The 21,367-nt window shown below is 44.2% G+C and overlaps 1 protein-coding gene across 6 annotated transcripts in view; it reads right to left on the reverse strand.

Annotated features, from left to right (window-relative positions):
- Positions 1-21,367, reverse strand: part of CYFIP2 (cytoplasmic FMR1 interacting protein 2) — a 128,931-nt gene that overhangs the window by 12,081 nt on the left and 95,483 nt on the right. For all 6 annotated transcript variants that reach the window (XM_049647895.1, XM_049647896.1, XM_049647894.1 and 3 more), the window contains 2 exons: positions 2,084-2,156; positions 1,525-1,619 (listed from right to left, as the gene is read on the reverse strand). In XM_049647895.1, the coding sequence (XP_049503852.1) occupies positions 1,525-1,619; positions 2,084-2,156 (168 nt within the window). The remainder of the gene's footprint in view (positions 1-1,524; positions 1,620-2,083; positions 2,157-21,367) is intronic.

A 21,367-nucleotide genomic window follows, 5' to 3' on the forward strand; every position in this document is an offset into this window, starting at 1 on the left:
CGTGTGCTCCAAATACTTGCCCTGATTTTTGAGAGAAGAGGCTGCCTTCTGCCCCCTCGCTGAGGATGTGAGTCCTTCAGACTCATCAGCTTTGGTGGTACGAGCAGAGAGGACCCATTGAATGCAAGTCTGAGTGCACACTGGAACCCCAAACCTTTTGAACAGTTGGCAAAGGCGAACAACACACACCCACCCTGGCTCGTCTCACCAGGGCGCCCCATTCCTCTACCTGCGGAATTCCTCCCCTGGCCTCCTGAAAATGTGCAGATCACTCAAATCAACTTGGAAGGAGACAGCACGAGATCCTTGTTGTGTCCCTCCCCTTTTCTCTTCCTGATTCCTGCCACTGTCTTGAGTTCTCTAAGGCAGGGGTCCTGCCTCACTCATCCTCATGTGCAGAACAACTGGCACTGGTGTGTAAAAATTAATTTTTGTTTCAAAGATTTTATTTTTAAGTAATCTCTACACCCGAAGTGGGGCTCAAACTCACAACCCCGAGATCAAGAGTCGCATGCTCTATTGGCTGAGCCAGCCAGGCGCCCCTGCAAAAACTGATTTTAATTACAGCATTAACACATGAGCTTATTCACTTTTGAAAAGATTAGAGCATTACAGATAAAGCTGACGTGTCCTGTGATCACTGCCCCGTCTCTGTCTCTTTCACCTCTCTTCAGAGGGTGCCGCTCTTATGAACTACGAGTATACCATCTTTCAGGAAAAGCTTCAGTGATATGGTTTTGTTGTATTCATTCTTCACCTAACTGTGCTCTTATGATCGATACACATTGATGCACCTAGATCTCGTTTTTCATTTTCATTATTATATAGAAAGTATTGAGCATTCAATGAACTTTACCACATTTTATTTAGTCAACCCTCTGTTGGTTGTTTCTAGTTTTTGCTTTAACAAACAATGCTACAGTCAACATCCGTGTTCCTGTGTTTTTCCAGCAAAGATATCCAGAAGTGAATCACTGGTTCTCAGGGTGTGTGGAGGTTGAATTCTGAGAGGCAACTTACTCCTGTACTAACAGAATTCCTGATGCTAATAGAAGCACAATAGATACTTGTCTGACTTCCTTCTTTCTGGGTGGAATAGCTGATACACGGTGTAGAAGAAAGAACTCAGGCCTGAGAAATAGCAAATCTCATTCCAGACCTGGCCCTGCCACTAACAGGCTTTGTAGACATTCCTCTCTCTGTGCCTCAGTCTCTCTGCCTGTCAAATGAGGGGGTTAGACCAAAGGCTCTCCTTCTAAAGTTCCTTTTGGTTCTCAGAGTCCACGATACAAGTATGGTACCTGGGGCACCTGGGTGGTTCAGTTGGTTAGGCGTCCGATTCTTGATTTCAGCTCAGGTCATCATCTCACAGTCTGTGGGTTCGACCCCCATGTCAGGCTCTGCGCTGATGGCGTGGAGTCTGCTTGGGATTCTGTCTCCCTCTCTTTCTCTGTTCCTCCCCTGCTTGCTATCTCTCTCAAAATAAATAAAAATAAATCTTAAAAAAAAAAAGAAGGATCGTACCTGAGGGGTCCCCAGCCGCTCTATCAGAGGGACCAGGTGAAGAGGGGCATACTTGGCCTCCAGGCGTTTCATCCGGACCTCCAGACGCTCCCCTTCTGCAAAAGGAGCAGCAGAGCAGGAAATGAGACTCAGGGCACCCTGGGGGACCTGAGGAACAAAAAACTCCCAGAGGACCGGTGACGTATCTGTGTTCCAAAACTTGGACGGACTGTGTCGAATTGCTCTCCTTCGTTCTGGAAAGTGTGATCGGGACTCACTACAAGGAAAACGTTCTATTATCTCTGTCCAACAATAGAATTATCTGCCCTGTGCGGCGGTGAGTTCCCCATCATTCGAACAAATTAAAAGAAGGCTAGACAGGAACACATTGGGGATGATCTAGAAGGACCAAGGAACAGGGCCTGGAGTGTCACTTCTAATTCTGTGATTCTATGAATATCAAATAGCGGCCCAAAGCTTTATTTATCTTTTCTGACTGCAGATCTGAGTTTATTGCGATTAAGTGGGCATGAAGTTCAAATGCAAGTTGGCTATTTAGCGGCTGTTAGTGATTTCTTACCTTTGATGTAGACTCTAGGCAAGATGTTTTGGAAGGGTGCAGCATGGAGCAAATCACAGACTTCCTCCTGAGACTGCAAACAGAGATGGAAGGAAAGAAAAGGGAAAATAACATTCATTTTAAACCACGAAGAATTTTCATTTCTAAAAACTTGAGCACCACAGGCAGCCAGGGTTAAATTTTGGCTCTTCTACTGACTAGCTGTGGCATCTTAGGCAAGTTGCTTAATCTCTTTGAGCCTATTTATTTACCTATAAAATGAGGACCAGAATACTACTATTTAATGAGTTTTTGTAAGGACTGAGAGAAAGCATAACCTTATAGGATAGTCCTGGGCACATAATGAGTGTGCAATACATTTTTCATTATAATCTTATAAGAAATTTGTTGAGGATTTCAAACGAGTGACAGAGGAATCAAACAGAGATGATGGGCCCCAGAGCCTGTGTCTGTCTGATTGGTTATGAGGCTTGCAAGCTCAAAGCAGGTGGCTTGGCCAATCTGCCCACCCACCGACACGTATGATTCTATGCAAAGGCCTGTGTCTGTTTGGTTTTCTCCACACCAGACACCAAACAGTGAGATCAGAGAAACTAGAATCTAGGACAGATCCGTTGTGATGGTGACTTATTATGCATAAACGTGAGCTTTAGAAAGGCTTAAAAAGAGGGAAGAGTCGGCGGAGGACAGGCCTGGAGGACAGGGTCTAATGAGCTTGCTATCCCGGGACCAGTTTACAATCATTGGATCTCAGAACAGAGGATGGCATAAGAGGACCGAGAGAAGCCACGCCCCCCACGGCTCTTCTTTAAACTGTGGGGATTTGGACTGGGTAAGACCCAGGCTTCATTCAACTCTGGCACTCTTGGATCCTGAACATCTGAGAAAATGAGGAGTATGAGTGCCCTTGGCTTTCCTTACCCAAGCATGGGTGGAATATGCCGTCTTGGAAATCTGGAAGGCTGGCTGCTCAAGAGGGGAACCCCCAAACTCCTTTCTCACTATAGGTCAGTCCTTGAAGCGAGCTAGCAGAGGAAAGACAAGTGAATCCTTCAAAAGGACTCTGATCTCAGTGTCTTAGCCAAAGGGGAAAATTTCCCTCTTTCTTAATTAAGCTATTTTCTCCCATAACCACTAGATCAAATCACCTAGTCTTGATTGCTATTTGTAAACTTAGGTCCTCGGCTTCATCGTATCAATCTAAAACTTGGCTTATTGATCATTCAGGCTACAATTTATTAATATGGTGAATTACATTGATTTTTTTCAGTGATGAACGAGCCTTGCATTCTGGGCATAAACCTCAATTGGATGTGATGCATGATCCTTTTTATGTACTGCTGGATATTATTTGCCAATATTTTATCGAGGATTCTTACACTTTTTTAATGAGGAGCACTGATTTGCTGTTTTCTTTTTTAAATGTCTTTGGTTTTGGTATTAGGATAATGCTGACCTTGTAAGATGATTTGGGACGAGTTCTCCTCTTTTCTGTATTCTGGAAGCAACTGAGCAGAATTGGTATTATTTCTTCCTGAGACGCTTGGTAGAATTCACAAGTGAAACCATCTGCATGTGGAGTTTTCTTTGTTGCAAGTTTTTTTTTTTTAATTAGAAATAAAATTTTCTTAATAGACATAGGACTGACTATTCAGGTTACCAATGTTTTCCTTGCATGTGTTTTGGGGGTTTGTATGTGTCAAGGCCATGGCGGCTCCTTTCACCTCTCCCAGGCTCCCCACTTGGACGTCCAGCTCCTTGCTAAATATCACTGCTTGGATATTCCACACCTCCACATTTCTAAGGCTGACTTTCCCCTTCCTCCCCCCTTTGCTCACCGAATGTCACATTCATCTCCTCATGTGCCCAAGCCCAAAACCTGGGGCTCGTTTTCCTTCTCTTCACTTCCCATGATCATTAAATCCTCATGTCTCTCTCTCTTTTTTTAAACATTTATTTATTTTGAAAGAGAGAGAGAGAGAGGGCTAGCGAGCGCACAAGTAGGGGAGGGGCAGAGAGAGAGGGAGAGAGAGAATCCTAAGCAGGCTTTGCACTGTCAGCACAGAGCCCAACATAGGGCTGGGTCTCACGAACTGTGAGGTCATGACCTGAGCCAAAATCAAGATTCAGACACTTAACCAACTGAGGCATGCAGGCACCCCACATCCTCATGTCTCTTGCTTCTTTCCACATTTCTTCCCGTTGGCCACCACAACACTCTGAGGTCCTTACGGGTGGGGGTGTGGTCTCTAGTTCTGTATCTTCTCCCCAGTGCCTAGGACGTAATGGTTTCTCAATAACTATTGATAAACGAATGCATATTTGTTATCTCATATTTGTCTTAGATGAATACATAAATGTATTTATCCACATGACTTAACCTCCAAGCATGAGAATACCATTACATCCATTCACCCAACAAATATTGGTGGAGTGCCTGGTACTGTTCTAGGCTTTGCAGATAAGACATTGAACGAGTTAGACTAGATCTCTGCCCTCATGGAATTTATGTTCTAGTTGATAGAGACAGATAAAAACAAACAAATCAGAAAATTTCAGATGGTGATAAAACAAAATAGGGTAATAGGCTAGAGAGTGACTGGGAGTGGGGAAGGGTCTACTTGAGGAAGGGTGGGTGGTTAGGGAAAACCTTTTTGAGAGAGAGACATGTGAAGAGAAGATGGAATGAAGTGAGGGAGCCAGCCATACAGATATGAAGTAAGAGCATTCCAGTGCAAAGGCCCTGGGGCAGAAGGTAAGCTGGAGCCTAGTGATGCCATGCTGGGAATCACAGTACACACTGAGGCCCTGATGGTAGGGAGGGACCAGATCATGTAGGGGTTCATAGGCATGGTATGAAGTCTGGATATTATCTTAAGTGCTATGAGGAACTATGGCAGTATTCTAAGCAGATGGTTGGTTACAATAGCTCCACTGCCAAGTTTTCCTATCTTTCTTGTTTTCTTTTCTTCCAAAAAATTCAGTGGCTCCTAGGTACGTCTTCTTACTAGAAAAGCTGACCATTGCATGAACCGTTAGCTTTCTATTTTATTAAATTTAGGTGGGTAAAATTGACCTTGGGTGCCACCTTAGGGGAGAGAGGAAGAGGAAGAAGGTTCTGGATCCTCTACAACAAGAGCAATGTTGCTGCTTTATTACTTTCACATAATGAGCTTCCACTTCAGATTTCCTTGGGGGACAGGAGTGTTCCGTCCCCCTCTGCATACTCCCCCCCTCCCCCCCCCCCACCTCCATCCACAACTGCAGTGTCAGGGGTTCTCTAGGGCAAGGGGAACCTCCTGCTGGCATGCTTCCTGTGTGTTTTCTACCTCCTCATGCAATCTGTTAATGAAGGTGAGGAAAGACAGAAGGATGTGGTTTCCTAATAGAGGTGGGAAAGCATTTGCCTGCAAAGTCCCAGAGGATGAGCTACATGGCCATTTGCATAATGAGGCGGCTACATACCTCACAACACCTTTCACAAGGCATTTGTCTGGCATTCCTTAGCTGAGGCCATTGCGACGGATAAAAACGTCCAGTGCCGAGCACACAAAGGCTTGTGTCAGGGAGCCAAACCAGCCTCCACTGTGGGCGCCCATGCTAACGGTCGATCTCCTCCTTATCTAATCTCTATCTTGAAGGATCCACACTCGGCCTTCCACTCTGTCCAGGAACCCCCCAGCCCCTGGCTTGTGAAGTGCCTTGAGAGTAGTAGGTTTCTTACCCACTCGGCCTGCGCTCCTTCTGCTCCAGCCACAGCAGCGTTTGTTATTTGAATGCACCATCTGTGTGCTCATCACTGAATTTTTGCCTTCTCTCTGAAACGTTCCCTGCCCCTCTCTTGCCCATACTCCCTTTGCTTAGTCAACTGCCACTCTTCTTTCAGATCTCAATTCAACCATCACTCCCTCAGGGGAGACTTTCTTGACCCCCCTCAATACCTCCCCGCCTTGGGCAGGTTCCCTTGTTATGTGCCCTCAAAGAATCACATCCTTTTCAACATCTGAGCGCAACCTGTTTTAGAATTTATACTTGCCTGATTATATGTCTGGTTAATGTCTACCTTCCCCCACTGGGATGTCATCTTCATGAAGGTAGGCACAATGTCCATTTTTAACTGTATTTTATTCCCAATAGGGAGCACAGTGAGTGTCCGATAGATAATAAATGCTCAGTAAGTATGTGCAATAAAAGTTGAATGTCTGTGGCATAAAAGGGAATTGAGACTTGGGACAGAATCTCTCCTGTTTTGGGTTTTCTTATATGGGCCTGGATGTTTCCCCTTATTACTAAGGAAAGTATTTTCTCTTCAATTTTACTGATTACTCTGTATGAATTACATGACACATTTTTAAGAAGTACTCCATGTGATGAGATTTTCAGGTGTTCTTAATTTTCTATCCCTTTCTTTCTCCCTGTTTTTTTTCCCGACTTGTATGCACTTCCTGAATTTTCTATATTGTACATATATCATTTTAAAAAACTGATCTGAAACAAAACTCTGAAAGTAATTTTTTTAACTTTAAAATAAAGAGCTTTGGGGGATTTGAGCTGGAATTAGAGGGAAGGAAACGAAATCCTAGCATGCCACCTGGTCTAGCAAGGAAAAACATCTGTGCAGATTTAACAATGTAACTAGTATATGATTTTGTTTTGTTTAGGCTACACTTAAGGACAAGTTGCAGAAGAAAATACAAGTGTTACAAAAATACAGCTTTGATCATATAAAAGCAAAAGTAGCTGACAGGGGGTAGGAGGCAGAAGTGTTAGAAGTGCAAGTTGGGGGTGTTAATTTCCTCATCTTTCACAGAAAGGAGTCAAGATATTAAATAATGTTAGGAAGAGAAGCAATGGTGGTGTGAGTGTATTATCTCTGATTATAAGGGAAGCAACAGAAGCAACAAGTGACATAATCAAATATTAAAGAACAGAGAGGAGAGATGTAAATGAGCTAAAATCTCATCTATCCAACTAGGGAGTCAGTAGGTATTGTCTAAAGGTGCCAATTAAGAAATAGAAGCTATCCTCATATAATTAAGCATTATGGAGAGAACAGTGAGAACAACTAGAAATAGAAATGATTAAAACAAGTTGCCTTGGGGACTGGGGTACAGGTGGGGCGAGGTGCAGCAGAGCCAAGAATGATGTTTTTCATCATAAGCTCATCTGTATTATTTGATTCATCATGTGCAATTAAGAATAATTTAAATGGAACAAAATGAAGAGGTTGGGTTAAATGGTCTCTAAGGGTTTCTCCCTAGAACTGAGAATCTATGCCAACATAATGGCTTTGTTCTTCAGGGAAGGAGAATCAGTGAGCATTTACTGAACACTAACTATGTGCCAGGTGCTCTGTACCCATCATCCGCTTTGCACTTCAGGATATCCTATGAGGTGGCTCTTTCGATCTCCATCCTACATGCCAGGACGTTGAGATTCTCAGGGAGGTGACATTTCCTAGCTAGGCCCACGGCAATAAAGAAGCAGTAGGGCTGACAGGGTTAAGACCCAGGGCCAATTCACTTTGACACCATTGTTTCTCCATGGTAGTGCAGGTGGCCAAAGCCTGAGGAAGTGTGGAACGTTCTCCCCCTCACGATGCATATACAGGATGGGGAAAAAAAAAAAAAAGTAAAATGATCAAACATAGAAACAGGAGAAGATTACTTAAAATCTCACCACGTGAGAAACTTTTTAGCCTCACTCATATCTGATAGGATCACATCATTTGTTGCTTTATTTACTGGGTTTTTAGTCATAGCTACGGACATTCTTTAAACTGAAAGAATTGTGACATATACAGGCAGCTTGAAAAATGAAGAGTCAAGAGCCAGCTTCCGGCTGAAGAAACAGGAAATTATTGAAACTTCTCTTCCTCCAACCCCAGAGGTAACCTCTATCCTGGATTTGTGTAAATAATTTCTTTGCAGGCCACTAGTTTTTAAAGATCTGCTGGTTTGATACTAAGGTAAAAAACTGGACCGACCACTCATTTGGTCAATTTACACCTATAAATTCTTTCTTTCCCCACCCTCCCAAACCTCCCTCATCCTTATCCATCCCTCGGAGCCCCATTCAAGCTTCACCTCCTAGGAGTCTTCCAAAACCCTCCAGTCTATAGGGGTTTTCTTTTTAAAAACTTATCAGAGTTCTTCTTCATTCAGGACCCCCACCAAGCTGTCTGTGGGTTGAGCTGTCTAATCTAGCCCCAGTCCAGGGTCCTCAAGTCTGTGGGTCCTGATGGAGAATCCGAGCAGTGTTTCATATCCCATGCAAATACTGACTGAGAGAGTCTTCTTGGAAGGACCAGTTATACTGAAGACCCACGTTTGATCAGACAGGAGAGGCCAACAAGAAGCATATACAGAACATGGGCATACTATTGTCTAGAGATCAAGCAAGATATGGACACTTTCATTCTGACTCAGATATAGCCTGAGCAGAAAAGAAGTCATTCATTCAGTCATTCGACAAATAATAGGCATTGATTATACACAAGTTTCACTGCAAGGTGCTGGAGACACAACATTAAGTGAGGCAGACCTGATGCATGGCGTTTCTCAAAATGATGAGGAAAATAAGTAAATGGAAAATTGTGGGAAGTGCTGCAGTGGGGGTGTGCATGGGGCTATGGTAATACATTAAGAGGGGCAACCAACCCAGGCTTTCGGGGAAGATGACAGGGAAGGCTTTCCACAAAAATGAATGCTAAGCTGAGACCTGAACGGGGGTAAGTACTGGACAGGTGAGGGAGAACATCTCCTGCAAAGGCCCAAGACCAAGAGGGACCACAGCTGGTAAGGGGCTGTCAGCTGAATTAGACTGAAGCTTTCAGTGCTGGGGAAGGATCTTGTAAGCCTCGCTCAGGCATCTTAATGCCACCTTGATGGTTTCCATCAGGGAAATCTGCAGTTTCACTTTGTGGCTGCAAGAGAGAGAAGAGATTGGGGCAGTGGGGGACAAAGAGGTGTTGGGATCAAGACAGATTAGGGCCTGGAGATGGAGAGGAGGGAGCAGACATCGGACACCTGGTGACAGATTGGGATACAGGTGCAGACAGGGAAATGACACGCACCACCTGTTCACAGGGTCCAAGGACACAGTGGGTTTGCGGGCGGCAGGGAAGCTGAGATCAGATCTGGGTAAGGTGGATTATCTGATGTCTGTGGATGTCCAAGAGAAGATGTCTAACAGGCAACTAGAGGTAAGCTATGGGGCCCCAGAATCTGGGGAGTGGATCCAAACTTAGGAATCATCAGCATGAGGATACAAATGGACTCCAGGAGAGGGAATGACATGAATGCAAGGGTAGGCAAGGGTGGGCGTTTCTCAAGGTGACCAGACCCTTCCACACACTTCAGTTCCTCTGACTCTATGAGACCAAAGAAAGAGAAGGTGCACAGTGGCACCTGAGATCAAGGAGACACTGATAAATTCTGGGTACTTCCTTGTCTACCGACAAACCACCTAACGGGGAAGACAGCTACTCTTCTACACTTGGTGCTGCCCCTTCCTTCTTTCCTTCCTCCCTTCTCTCCCTTCCTTCCTTTCCTTCACTGAACATCCACTGAGTGCTTGCTCTGTGATCTGACACACACCCCAAGGGCACAGGGTGAAGAGGGGTCTGGATGCTGCAGGAAATACGATGACAGGTAAGACTGGAAAAACTAGATTTAAACGAAGTTTACGATGTAGTGGGGGAAGACAGTCCAGGACACCTGTGCTCGGGAAAATAAAACAAAAGGCTCTGAAGACTGGGAGGAGGGAGAAACGACACAAAGTTCCTTCAGAGAACAGGCATTGGATAAGTTCTATCCCCCCAGGCTGGATAGAACTGGGAGGAACGAGACAAGACAGGAGACGGGAAACGGTGATGGCTTCAAGGTGGCTGGGGAGAATGTGCCAGTTTTTGAATTGGCAGGAAAAGTGCAACTGCAGACAGAGGGGAGACAAGATGAAGATCAGTGTGAAGAGAGCAGGAAACCATTTGCTGGGGCTTGAGAGGGAGGGGTGAGCTGACAGGGCTGCAGGCAGGCTGGAGCCAGGCTCTCAGTTGGGGGACCGAGGCTGAGTCAAAGCCTCTGGGAAGCTCTGGGAAGAGGAGAGAAGGGACTCATGGTAGCTGAGGGCCTGCTTATGAAGCTCCGGTGACTTTACATTCCTCACTTCACTCAACACAAAGACTGGGGACTGGGAATAGGTTTCCCCCACTATCTGAAGGCAGAGCGCTCCTAACGAAACCTTTCCTAAGGCCAAATGGCATAAAGCAAAGAAGCAATTACCATGAATTTATATGGAAAATGTTTTGAACATTCCCAGACCCCCAAAAACAACCTCTCTTTGGCTTCGTTGACACCTCAGGACGCATCTTTCTAAGGGGCATGCCAAATAAGTTGAGATAAATCACAGATGAAGCACAGTCCAAAGCTCTGGCAGCTTGGTGCTGAGATGCTGAGTGTAGCTGCTGGGAAGGAGTCTGGCGGGGCCACTCATGATGGCTCTGGAGCCACTTGCTGCAAAACAAAGGGTGAATGCTATTTTTGCTTTTCACCTCTTTTCCTGAAAGCAAAATCCTCCTTGGATTTCTTGTGGTTAGTGAAAACAGGTACTGTTGTAAGGTCTTCTGGGAAAGCAAGGCAGAACGCAAACTTGGAAAAAGCAGGGGAGACTTACACTTAGCCCCAGTATTTTTGGGGTGTGGAAACTAAGGCTCAGAGGATTTTAATCACTTTCCTGGAGTCTCATAGCTATTAAGTACAGGGGCAAAACTTGAACCCAGGCTCTCTGATAGGCCCTTTCGAGGAGAACACCCGGGAGTCAAGCATTGGCCACATCCTGCCTTTGTTCCTCTGCAGAAAGATTCCTGTCTCATTCAAGGCTGTGTAACTCAGCAGTGGAGCAGAATGAAAGAACAGGGCATGGCTGGTTTAGGAAGGTGGCCCAGTGGCCAGGCCAAGGTCAGCAAGAGAATTCTGAGAGATCTCTGCTCTTTCGCTTATACTCTGTCTATACCCAGAGGAATATACAGCACCTTACAATTAAAGAGGCAGTGTCACTAAGTCTGGAGACCATTGCACAGTATAAGACCAGAAATGCATCAAAGGGAGAGGAAAAGGCCTCTAGCTTCTCAGGAGGGGCAAGTGCCTGTGGCAAGTCTCCAAATGGGAATGCCGGTTTTTAAACTGCAAGTGGCCTGTTAGAACCTACTAGGTGCCAAATCTCCTCACTGAGTTTCCCTTACTCATCATTAGGTCCCGTGGACCCTGCCCACCAGAACACATCTCCTTCCCAACCACTGGACTGCACACCCAAAGCCCTGGGTGTTGGGAGGGAGGGGCTGGCCTTGTAATGCGGCCAATGCAACAGCAAAGGCCCCAGGGAATGATGTTCATTGCAAATCACTGGAATGAGAAGTCAGCAAATTCATGGAAAAAATGGAATTAAGTCTGAGTTTTAATTGGAACATAGACCCACAGTCCTCCCTGAATCATGCTGCCTTGAAACAGAAACAGCTGACTGGTTAAGGATACCCAGTTAGTGTCCAATGCCTTGCCATACTACCTTGCTATACGGACCATACATCTGACCAACAGGAAGTGGGCATTTCAGTTGCCTCCTCGATACCAAAGTAGGGCAGTCCAGTGCCTAGAATGTCAGGACGAGTTGCCAGGGGTCTCCGACCACTTTGCTTTTATTGGGAGATAATGCCATCTTGTCAGGGTCTGTGTTTATTTTTTGGGAGGAGGTTAACGATTTCCAGCAGAGTTGACAAAAACCCAGGTCTGCTATAAATGGTTTCTGAAGACAGTATTTTGTCCAAGAGCATTCCATCCTAAGGGCTGCCAGGAGATCGACTGTTTACGAGGATCCTTTCCTAGCAGATACACTTTGTTGTTTAAAAATCGACGTATTATGATCATAGTTCAAAAGAAAGGAATGAAACATCTTGAGGAAGGCTATCTTTTCATGATTTGAGTGTGGGCAACACATGTGCCAGCAGTGGCACTGGGGTCACCATTCATGACTGAGGCAGTGGCTGCTTTTGGAGGCAATTTCGACAACAGATTCAGGCTCAGCAGGATCGATTATCAATGTGTGCCTTGGGTTAGAAGAGGGGCAAAGGCACTTAAGGTACACATTTGTTATCCTTGATCTCCAAAAACCACCACCACCAACATTTTAGTTACCTTATATTAAGTGTTAGCTGACCTGCTATTTGTCATTTTCTCCTGGAAGTTCACCCAATACTTAATTCAGGCAAGGGTTGTCCCGTGAACAATGATTAATTTGGCAGATTTTCCCCTTGGCTTTACCTGGATACAACTGACCTATAACACTGTGTTGGTTTAAGATGTACAGTGTGATGGCTGGACACACTGCCGATTTGACGACTGTGAAATGATTACCAGTTAATACTTTTTTCACCTCATACAATTACCATTTTTTGTGGGGAGATCATTTAAGATCTACTCTTGGTAGTTTTCAAGCAGACAACATAGCACTGTTAACTCTAGACACCAGGCTGTATGTTTCATCACAGCAGGTGGGTTTTTAAAGCTGCTACTCTAGCCCCTTTCTTTTTGTTGTTTAAGTATTTATGCTCATTTTTGAAAAAAAAAAAAAAGAGAAAATGCAGATGCATTTTTTTTTAAAGGGAAGAAATTTATAATCCTACCACCCAGGGGTCATCACAGATACTCTTGTGGAGGTTTATCCTGCCTGGTTCTTCTATACATATAACATTTAAGTATATGTTTTTAAATGATGGGACATAAAATATCTACTCTTTTGTAATCTATTTTTAATCACTTAGCATACACTATCCACATCTTCCTATGTACAGAACAGAGTTTCTCTTTTAATGTTTGTCTTTGTCTTTGTTTTGGCCTGGAGGAATCTTTTGGTTTCCCTGCACCCTTTTCCGGGTGACCATCTTACTTCTCAAAATTATTTGATAAATGATTACCTACTAAAGTACTGGCTCTATCTATCTCTAAACCCATCTCAGCAGGCTTTGTATTTTACTGGGGCTTAAATTTTTTTTTAACATTTACTTATTTTTGAGAGACAAAGAGAGACAGAGCACAGGCAGGAGAGGGGCAGAGAGAGAGAGAGGGAGACACAGAATCCAGAGCAGTCTCCAGGCTCTGGAACTGTCAGCACAGAGGGGCTCAAACTCACAAACTGTGAGATTATGACCTGAGCCAAAGTTGGATGCTTAACCAACTGAGCCACCCAGGTGCCCCTGGGGCTTTTAAACATTAGGTAACATTTCAAATCAAGAAAAGTCCCTAATAGGAGAACTTCAGACACTGATGGGAAGAGATGCTTTTGTTTGGGTCGGGGGAAGTCCTCTTGGTGCCCCTTGACTATAACACAAAGGGGCTAAATGTCAACAAGCATTTGGGTAGAAGCCAAGGATGGTAGGATTCAGCTGTACTCTGACCTTCAAAGTCTGCTGTGTGGCTGGACTGTGCACCCAGGCAAAGAGTGTAATAAAAGATGAATGACTCTAGAGGAATAGGCATGGCTGAATTTTCTGGGGCCTCGTGGGTCACAGCTGGGAGCTAGAACTTGAAGTACAATGAGAAGCCACCTGTCAGTTTTAAGCAGGGGAGTAGCATGATCTGATTTATAACTGTATGAAGGTCCTCTGCTGTTACGTAGAAAATCAGCTGTCATTTTACCCCCCAATGCTTTACCTACCAGTAAATTTCACCTTTAACAAGAATGGATAGGCAGTGACCCTCAAAGAAGCTGGGTTTGAGACAATTTCTCTTAAATTGCACACAGGGAAAAGGCATTCTTGTTTTCTTTCCTGAAGACCCTGAAGCACGGGGAAAATCTCCCCACCATGGCCCACAGGAAGAGGGCAGTCGAAAGAAGCATTCTGGGAGTTCTCTCAGGGCCACTGACAAGTCCCGTGGGGTCTTTTTCTAGTTTGGACTGGACAGCTTTCCTGGCTTCATCTGCCTTTCCATGATTCTACACTGATATTTCCTGCTTAGAAATCAAATAGATGGACAGCATGAGAGTCGTGGCTGTGTTCAGCACTAGAAGATGCCTCTATAAATTAAAAAATGAGGTCAGAAGTGGCTCCTAAGCATATGTTACCAAAAATAAATCTCACCAACTAACAGAAAGAAGTAGCTGGAAAAAACAAAACCCTCATAACTTGTCTTCCTCCTTATACACTGTGACCTTGTCTGCTTAGTGACCCTTTTTCTTCTTAACTTTCTGGATTCCATAATGAAGTTTCCTTTTCCCCTCTTCAAACTTGTGTTATGAAAAATACTGAACATATAAAATATTTGAAAGAACAATGCACATCCTTATACTCCTGACGTAGAATCACAATGACCTTTTCTTTTACTATTTCTGTTGTGACTCTATATGTTTTACTGAATCACTGAAAACAAGTTGAAGTCATTGCATTACTCAGCCTTAAATACCTCAGCATGCAACTCCTAAAACCAAGATTATCCTCCTGTGTAACCTCAGTATTGTAAGCATCTACATTAAAAAACGTTCTTGGGGGGCACCTGGGTGGCTCAGTCGGTTAAGTGTCCGACTTAGGCTCAGGTCACGATCTCACGGTCCGTGAGTTCGAGCCCCGCGTCGGGCTCTGGGCTGATGGCTCAGAGCCTGGAGTCTGCTTCCGATTCTGTGTCTCCCTCTCTCTCTGCCCCTCCCCCATTCATGCTCTGTCTCTCTCTGTTTCAAAAATACATAAACGTTAAAAAAAAATTAAAAAAAAAAACATTCTTGGGGCGCCTGGGTGGTTCAGTCGGTTAAGTGTCTGACTTTGTCTCAGGTCATGACCTCATAGCTCGTGGGTTCGAGTCCCGTGTCAGGCTCTGTGCTGAAAGCTCAAAGCCTGTAGCCTGCTTTGGATTTTGTGTCTCCCTCCCTCTCTGCCCCTTCTCTACTCAACTGTCTCTCAAAAATAAATACACATTGAAAAAAAATTTTTAAAGCACCCACACAAAAATAAAGGATACCATACAGACTCAGGATACATATTTAAAAAAACTAGGGTCATGTGATACACACACGTCGGATCCACATACAACAGCATTAGATGCTACCTTTAGGCTCCATCTCTGGATGAAAAACTACGTACCAGTTTTAGCTGATCTCCTGAAGGGAACCATCAAACCAATCTGAAAACAATATTTTCTTAACATTCGAAGTTCTGAGGCGACCAAAAGGCAGTAGCACTAACACTAGTATTTTATGTTTTTGTCTTTGTCAAGTGAGCGTGGAGAATGAGCTGGGAACTGGAGGCTGAGGACCCCCAGGAACCCCCACTCTGATGTTCTGGTGGGAGGGTGCCGGAGGGAGGGTGGTTACAGGGCCTAACCAGAGAGTGCAGCATTCTAAACATTTCCTTATATGGACACACGTAGCCCATTAGTGAAGTGTTTCCTGCATACTGATGTTAAGCCCCAAAGATACAGGGCCTGTGGAGCAGGTTAGGCTTCCCACACCCAGCTTTGTGCAGAAAGTACGAGCAGCAGCCTTCCAGCCTCTCGTCTGGGATTCCAGTGAACAGTGGAAAGTTCAACTGTGACATATTCCAACTGCTCTTGTGCCGTGGGGCCCTCACTTCCAGGAGTTCTTTGTAAACCTGCCTAAATAAATCCGTAATCTTATCTGATTCTGCGTGTCTGGGTCTGCACGTGTGTGTGGTCCTTCCCCACCAATCTGAGCCTCACTTGAACAATGCTATATATCACCCTGTCTCACCTCAACTCTTTCCCCTGCCCCCTGAATTGTCAGGGGGAAAAATGATCATTGTTCCGGACCAGAACCATGTCTGGTCAGCTGGGAAAGATCTACAGCCAAGAAACTAGCTTAAAAAGTAGTTTTCCCTTACCCTCAAGTGCACATCAACGTTTCCCAAGGCAGGCATTTCCTAAAAGGTGGGAATTGTAGAGGCAGGGAAGTGATATTTAACAATAGTGGGTCACGGAGGGAAACTTACTTTCCTCTTAGTTCCCTAGCAGTCTTTTTGACAACTTTGTAAGAAAGCCTCTCATTTAGATCCAGCATATCTCAAACCTGTCTAACATTTGCTAAACTCCATTTTTAACACGGCAGGCCCCGGGCTCAGATGTCTGGGCAGACAGCAGCTGGGATTACATTACTTTGTTGTATTTTGGTTGAATTTATTATTCTGGTTGCTTTTTTTTTTTCTTTAAGTTTATTTATTTTGAAAGAGAGAGAGAGAGAGATTGAGAGAGAGAGCATGTGCATGAGCGGGTGAGGAGCAGAGAGAGGGAGAGAATCCCAAGCTGTTAGCACGGAGCCTGATGTGGGGCTTGAACTCGCAAACTGCAAGATCACTCTCTGAGCTGAAATCAAATGTCTGACGCTTAACCGATTGAGCCACCCAGGTGTCCCTCTGGTTGCTTTCCAATGATGGCAAGAGATAATGATTTTGTTTAATGGAAGTGATATACAGTTTCCTTTTAAAATAATTAAAACTTTTTTTTAATGTTTATTTATTTTTGAAGGAGAGAAAGACAGAGCATGAGTGGGGGAGGAACAGAGAGAGAGGGAGACACAGAATCTGAAGCAGGCTCCAGGCTCTGAGCTTTCAGCATAGAGCCTGATGCGGGACTTGAACCCACAAACCATGAGATCCTGACCTGAGCCAAAGTCAGATGCTTAACCGGCTGCGCCACCCAGGTGCCCCACTTTAAAAATAAATTTAAGTTAAAAAGTAAGTTAATTAAAATTATTTTGTAAACAATACAACCAGTGGTCTGTAGATACAGCAAGAAATATGACAACACATCAGTGACTAGCCTCTGGAAGCACTAGTTAAGAAGACTCCTTCTAGATCAGGGGCTCTCCACCCTGGCGGCACACTGGAATCAGGGGTGGAGCTTTTGGCCTGGTATTTTAGCCAGGGCCACCTTGGGGCCAGGTGAAGTACCAGCATGGATGTTTCAGGAGTTTTCTGAGCGACTGCAATGAGCGGCTGCGGCTGGGACCACTACACCACCTCCCGGATGTCTGCAGGTGTCTGCCCTCCAATAACACCCAGGAGAGCAAACTGCATTTTGACTCCCAAACCCTCAGCATCTAGGCCTTCTGTCCACTGGGGTCTCCTCTTGGGAGAGTCATCAGTGCAGAACTGAAAAGCCAAGGCTCTGGTTTCTGGGCAATTACTGGCCCAGGCTGATGATACAAGTGCCACAAGTTTCCAGGACTGAGGTGGCTTTGGATTAAGGTGACTGGCAGCCTCTTGCTCAAATGGAATGGCATCATCTTGGAAGATTTTAGAGAATAAACAGGTATGTTTCTAATCCTCACCTAGAACTGAGCTGATATGTCCCTCCCCTCATCATATAGGACATAGGTGATAAGCCTGTACTGATGTGCTGAGGATACAAAAATGACCCTCAACCAGGCAATCTGTCCTGTCATCCCCTCCTCTCTGATTCCATTATTTTATACCCCTTTTCACTTTGTTGTCGTGGATCTCGGCTGGTGGTCTCCAAACCTTTTGGACCATAAGCTTCCATTTGTATAATTTTGAGCAAACATCTCCACTGACATGTATTTATGTGATCAACTCTGGAACACTGTGTTAATAAACAGGAGGGCTTAGTTCCTTTCTCATTTTTTGAGTAAGTAAATAGTTAAAAGCTATGAGATCATTCTGCCTACCCCCTGGAGGGCTAACACTCCTCTGCTGCAGACTGAGGGTATTGATTGTGAACAGTGTCATCAGGGAAGGGATTGTGTCCAATGATCTTGGAGTCCCACACACTGACCGCCTGGCCCATGGGGGGCTCTCAGTCAGGTCTGCAGACTCCCTGACTCTCAGCAGTCAGAACACGTTTGCTCCGTACCTCATATATTGATGAGGGTAGCAGGTTTGGTTTCCAGACTGGGATGTGTCTGAAAGGATGTAAAAATACTTAAAAACCAGAAAGCATGTAGAGGTATTACTGGGAGTCGAGGTGCCCTCTTTCCACAAAGCTTGACTCATTTTTAATCTGGAACACCACTGGGTTCTGGGTCTGGGTTGGAGGACATGCTGCTTGCAGAAAGGCCAAGGAGTGCTGCTCAGCGGTGCCTGGATGTAGGGACAGATCGTGACTCCTGAGTAGCCGGAGGGGTCGTTAGTCAGGGTGATGGCAAAAAGAACTCTGGATCAAGAACAGGTGGGGATATGGAGCCAAGGTCTAAGATGGACAGTGAAGGGCAGGCATTTGCTTTTTTACTTCTCATGTATCAGGATTGTGTACATCTGCTAAGTGTGTGAGGACCTCCTCTCCAGGGGGGGAAAAAAAGCAAAAAGTGTTTAGTGCACTAAATTTGTACAATAATTTAGAACGTAAAGTAAAAAGTGGAAGATCGCCTGCCCCCACCACACTCCATGTGGATCACCACTCTTCTCAGCTTGGTGAGCATGACTTTTATAACTAAACAAAGTAAAAAAAAACAATGAAAAAATTTAATATTGATATGCTGGAACATACAAACATCTGCAAGGATGTCCTTCAGAACATGAACAGTGGCTCTCTTCGTGCAGCAATGTGGTTTTTGTTTTCTTCTTTCTGCTTCCCTGGGTTTTCTGGCAATGAATTTATTTAAGTTATGCAATAAGAAAAACAAAATTAAAGAGAAAGGACTATAAAGTGGAAGCAGGAGACAGAGGGATCAGACGTGGAGCTGGAACTAAAACCCAAACCAAAGCCAACAGCATCACCTGTGAGGCTTTGTAGAGCGGTCCTCTGTCCCTGAGTGTGCTAACTGTAAGGATCCTGGGTTCTCACCCCAGCTCCTGCACTAGTTTAACCCTGGGAAAGTCATCTCCCTCTTGGGGCCTTGGCTTCCTATCTGCAAAATGTGGGATTGCACTAGATCAGTGTTTCTCAATAGGGGGAGGTTTTGTCCTCTCAAGGAATATGAGGCAGTATCTGGAGACCTTTTTGGTTGTCACAACTGGGAAGGGTGTTACTAGCATCTAGAGACAGGCTAGAGCCCAGAGGTGCTGCTCAACACCCCACAATGCATAGGACGGGCCCCTACAACAAAGGGTAATCCCAGTGGTGCTGAGATTGTGAAACTCACCCTGCATGGCACCCAGTTCTATGAGTTTGGGCCCAAGGCCTCCTGTAAGAGGAGCAATGACTGCCCAGACTCTGACTGTGGTCCACTCTGACTATAAGGAGGAAAGAAGAAATAAACAGAGCTCAAGGCAGGGAATACTCTTAAGTCCCAGACGATGGGAGGTCCTGCCATAAAAGGCAGAGAGGCAGACAGACAGGCTGTCTTCTTCCCAGGGACCGGGCTTTCCCTCTTTCACATGAACAAACAGGGCCCTCTTCTGGTGTGTGTCAGCATAATGAACAATGGGCTGATGGCTCAAACACAATACAAAATTTGAGAAAAAACTTGGTGACTATGGAATATTTCCTTAATGACAATCTTCTGATTTCCCAGGGTAGGTGACACTAGTTACTAGATACTAGGTAGGAGATACTAACAGAATTTCCTTTAAAAACATAACAGGACTGGGGTGCCTGGGTGGATCAGTCAGGTGAGCGTCTGACTTCAGCTCAGGTCATGATCTCACGGTTTGTCAGTTCGAGCCCTGCATCAGGCTCTGTGCTGACAGCTCAGAGCCTGTAGTCTGCTTTGGAGTCTGTGTCTCCCTCTCTCCCTGCCCCTCCCCTGCTCGCATTCTGTCTTTCTCTGTCTCACAAAAATAAATAAACATTAAAAAAATGAAAAAAAAAAAAAACATAACAGGACTTATAAATAGATGCCTAATGAATGCCGATTCATTTCAGGGTAGACTCAACAAATATTTAAGAGCCTGCCACCACTAGACCCTTTGTGGGCACTTGATCAATGACGCATGTGGCATTGCCATTGCAGAGCAGGGAGAAGAAGGTCTTTTCAGTCACTGCTGCTGGGATAATCGGGAAGAAATGAAAATGGATTTCTACCTCCCACTAAACACACACATCAACTCCAAGTGAACAACAGACTTAATGGTCTGTTAAGCCTCAAAAGGCTAAAACTCTAAACTTTTAGAAGATAATACATCTTCATGACTGTAGAGTAGGAAAGATTTTTTAAGACAAGTCACAAAAGCACCAACCACATGGGGGAAGAAATGATAAATACACCAAGCCTTAAGAACTTCTGTTTACCAAAAGACAAGCCAAAGAAATGTATTTGCCATTTATGGATCCACAATATATCAATAATAAGTACAAATAAATATGGAAAAGAGGGCTTAATTTAAAAACAGGCAAAAATATTGAACCGCCTTTTGCAAAAGAGGCTGTCCAAATGGCTCTACCTTATGGAAAGAGGCCCAGCATCAGTGTTCAGCAGGGAGATCAAAACCATAATGAGATACCATGATGGAACGGCTTTCATTGAAAAGACAACTCCAAATGTTCCTGAGGATGTCAAGAAATTAAAACTCTCCTACACTGCTGAATGAGTGAATAAACTCTCACAACCACTTTGTAAAACAGTTTGGCAGTAGCTCCTGAAACTAAACATTGATCTACACGTTGACCTAGCTACTCTACTACTAGTAAATTTACCTAATAAAAATGAGAACACAGATCCACCAACAGAAATGTGCAAGAACGTTCATGGTATCTTCATTTGTTACAGCATCATGCTGTAAACAACCCAAATGCCCACCCACAGTAACATGGATAATTCACTTTGTCTATATGGTGAGAATTCTGCATATTCTGTATGTTACTCCATGTATGTTAGACCTTAATTAAAAACACCAAGCAAGCAACCTGCTCCATAGGTGTAGGGGTTTCTATACTAATATTGCACCCTGAATTTGAAGAAATATTTATAAGCACCTAATTTAAAGAGAAAAGGTATACCTTTAGACAAGTAATTAATCTTTTCAATTTATATCCTCTCTTCCTACACATTAATGATATATTAATAACCTGTTAGAAACAAAAACACAAGCCACAGAATGAAAGAAGGTATTTGCAGCATATATTTCAACATGGAACCCACAGCCAGAAACTGCAAATCTATCAGAAAAAGACAACACAAGATTAACAAGCAAAAGACTTCCTACTTTGTATTTTTCAATATTCTTCCAGTTTTTCTGTTATTATTAACCTACAACTATTAGGTACTATTTGTATTCTTTAAATTAATTTTTAGTTCAATAGTAATACTTGAAAATACTTTCCTTGCAAAACATTAGACATTCCAGATAAAATTAAAGTCCCTGTTGACCCCTAATCCTAGTTTACTCCCTGA

This window comes from Panthera uncia (genome assembly GCF_023721935.1).
Source record: "Panthera uncia isolate 11264 chromosome A1 unlocalized genomic scaffold, Puncia_PCG_1.0 HiC_scaffold_17, whole genome shotgun sequence".
Classification (NCBI taxonomy): Eukaryota; Metazoa; Chordata; class Mammalia; order Carnivora; family Felidae; genus Panthera; species Panthera uncia.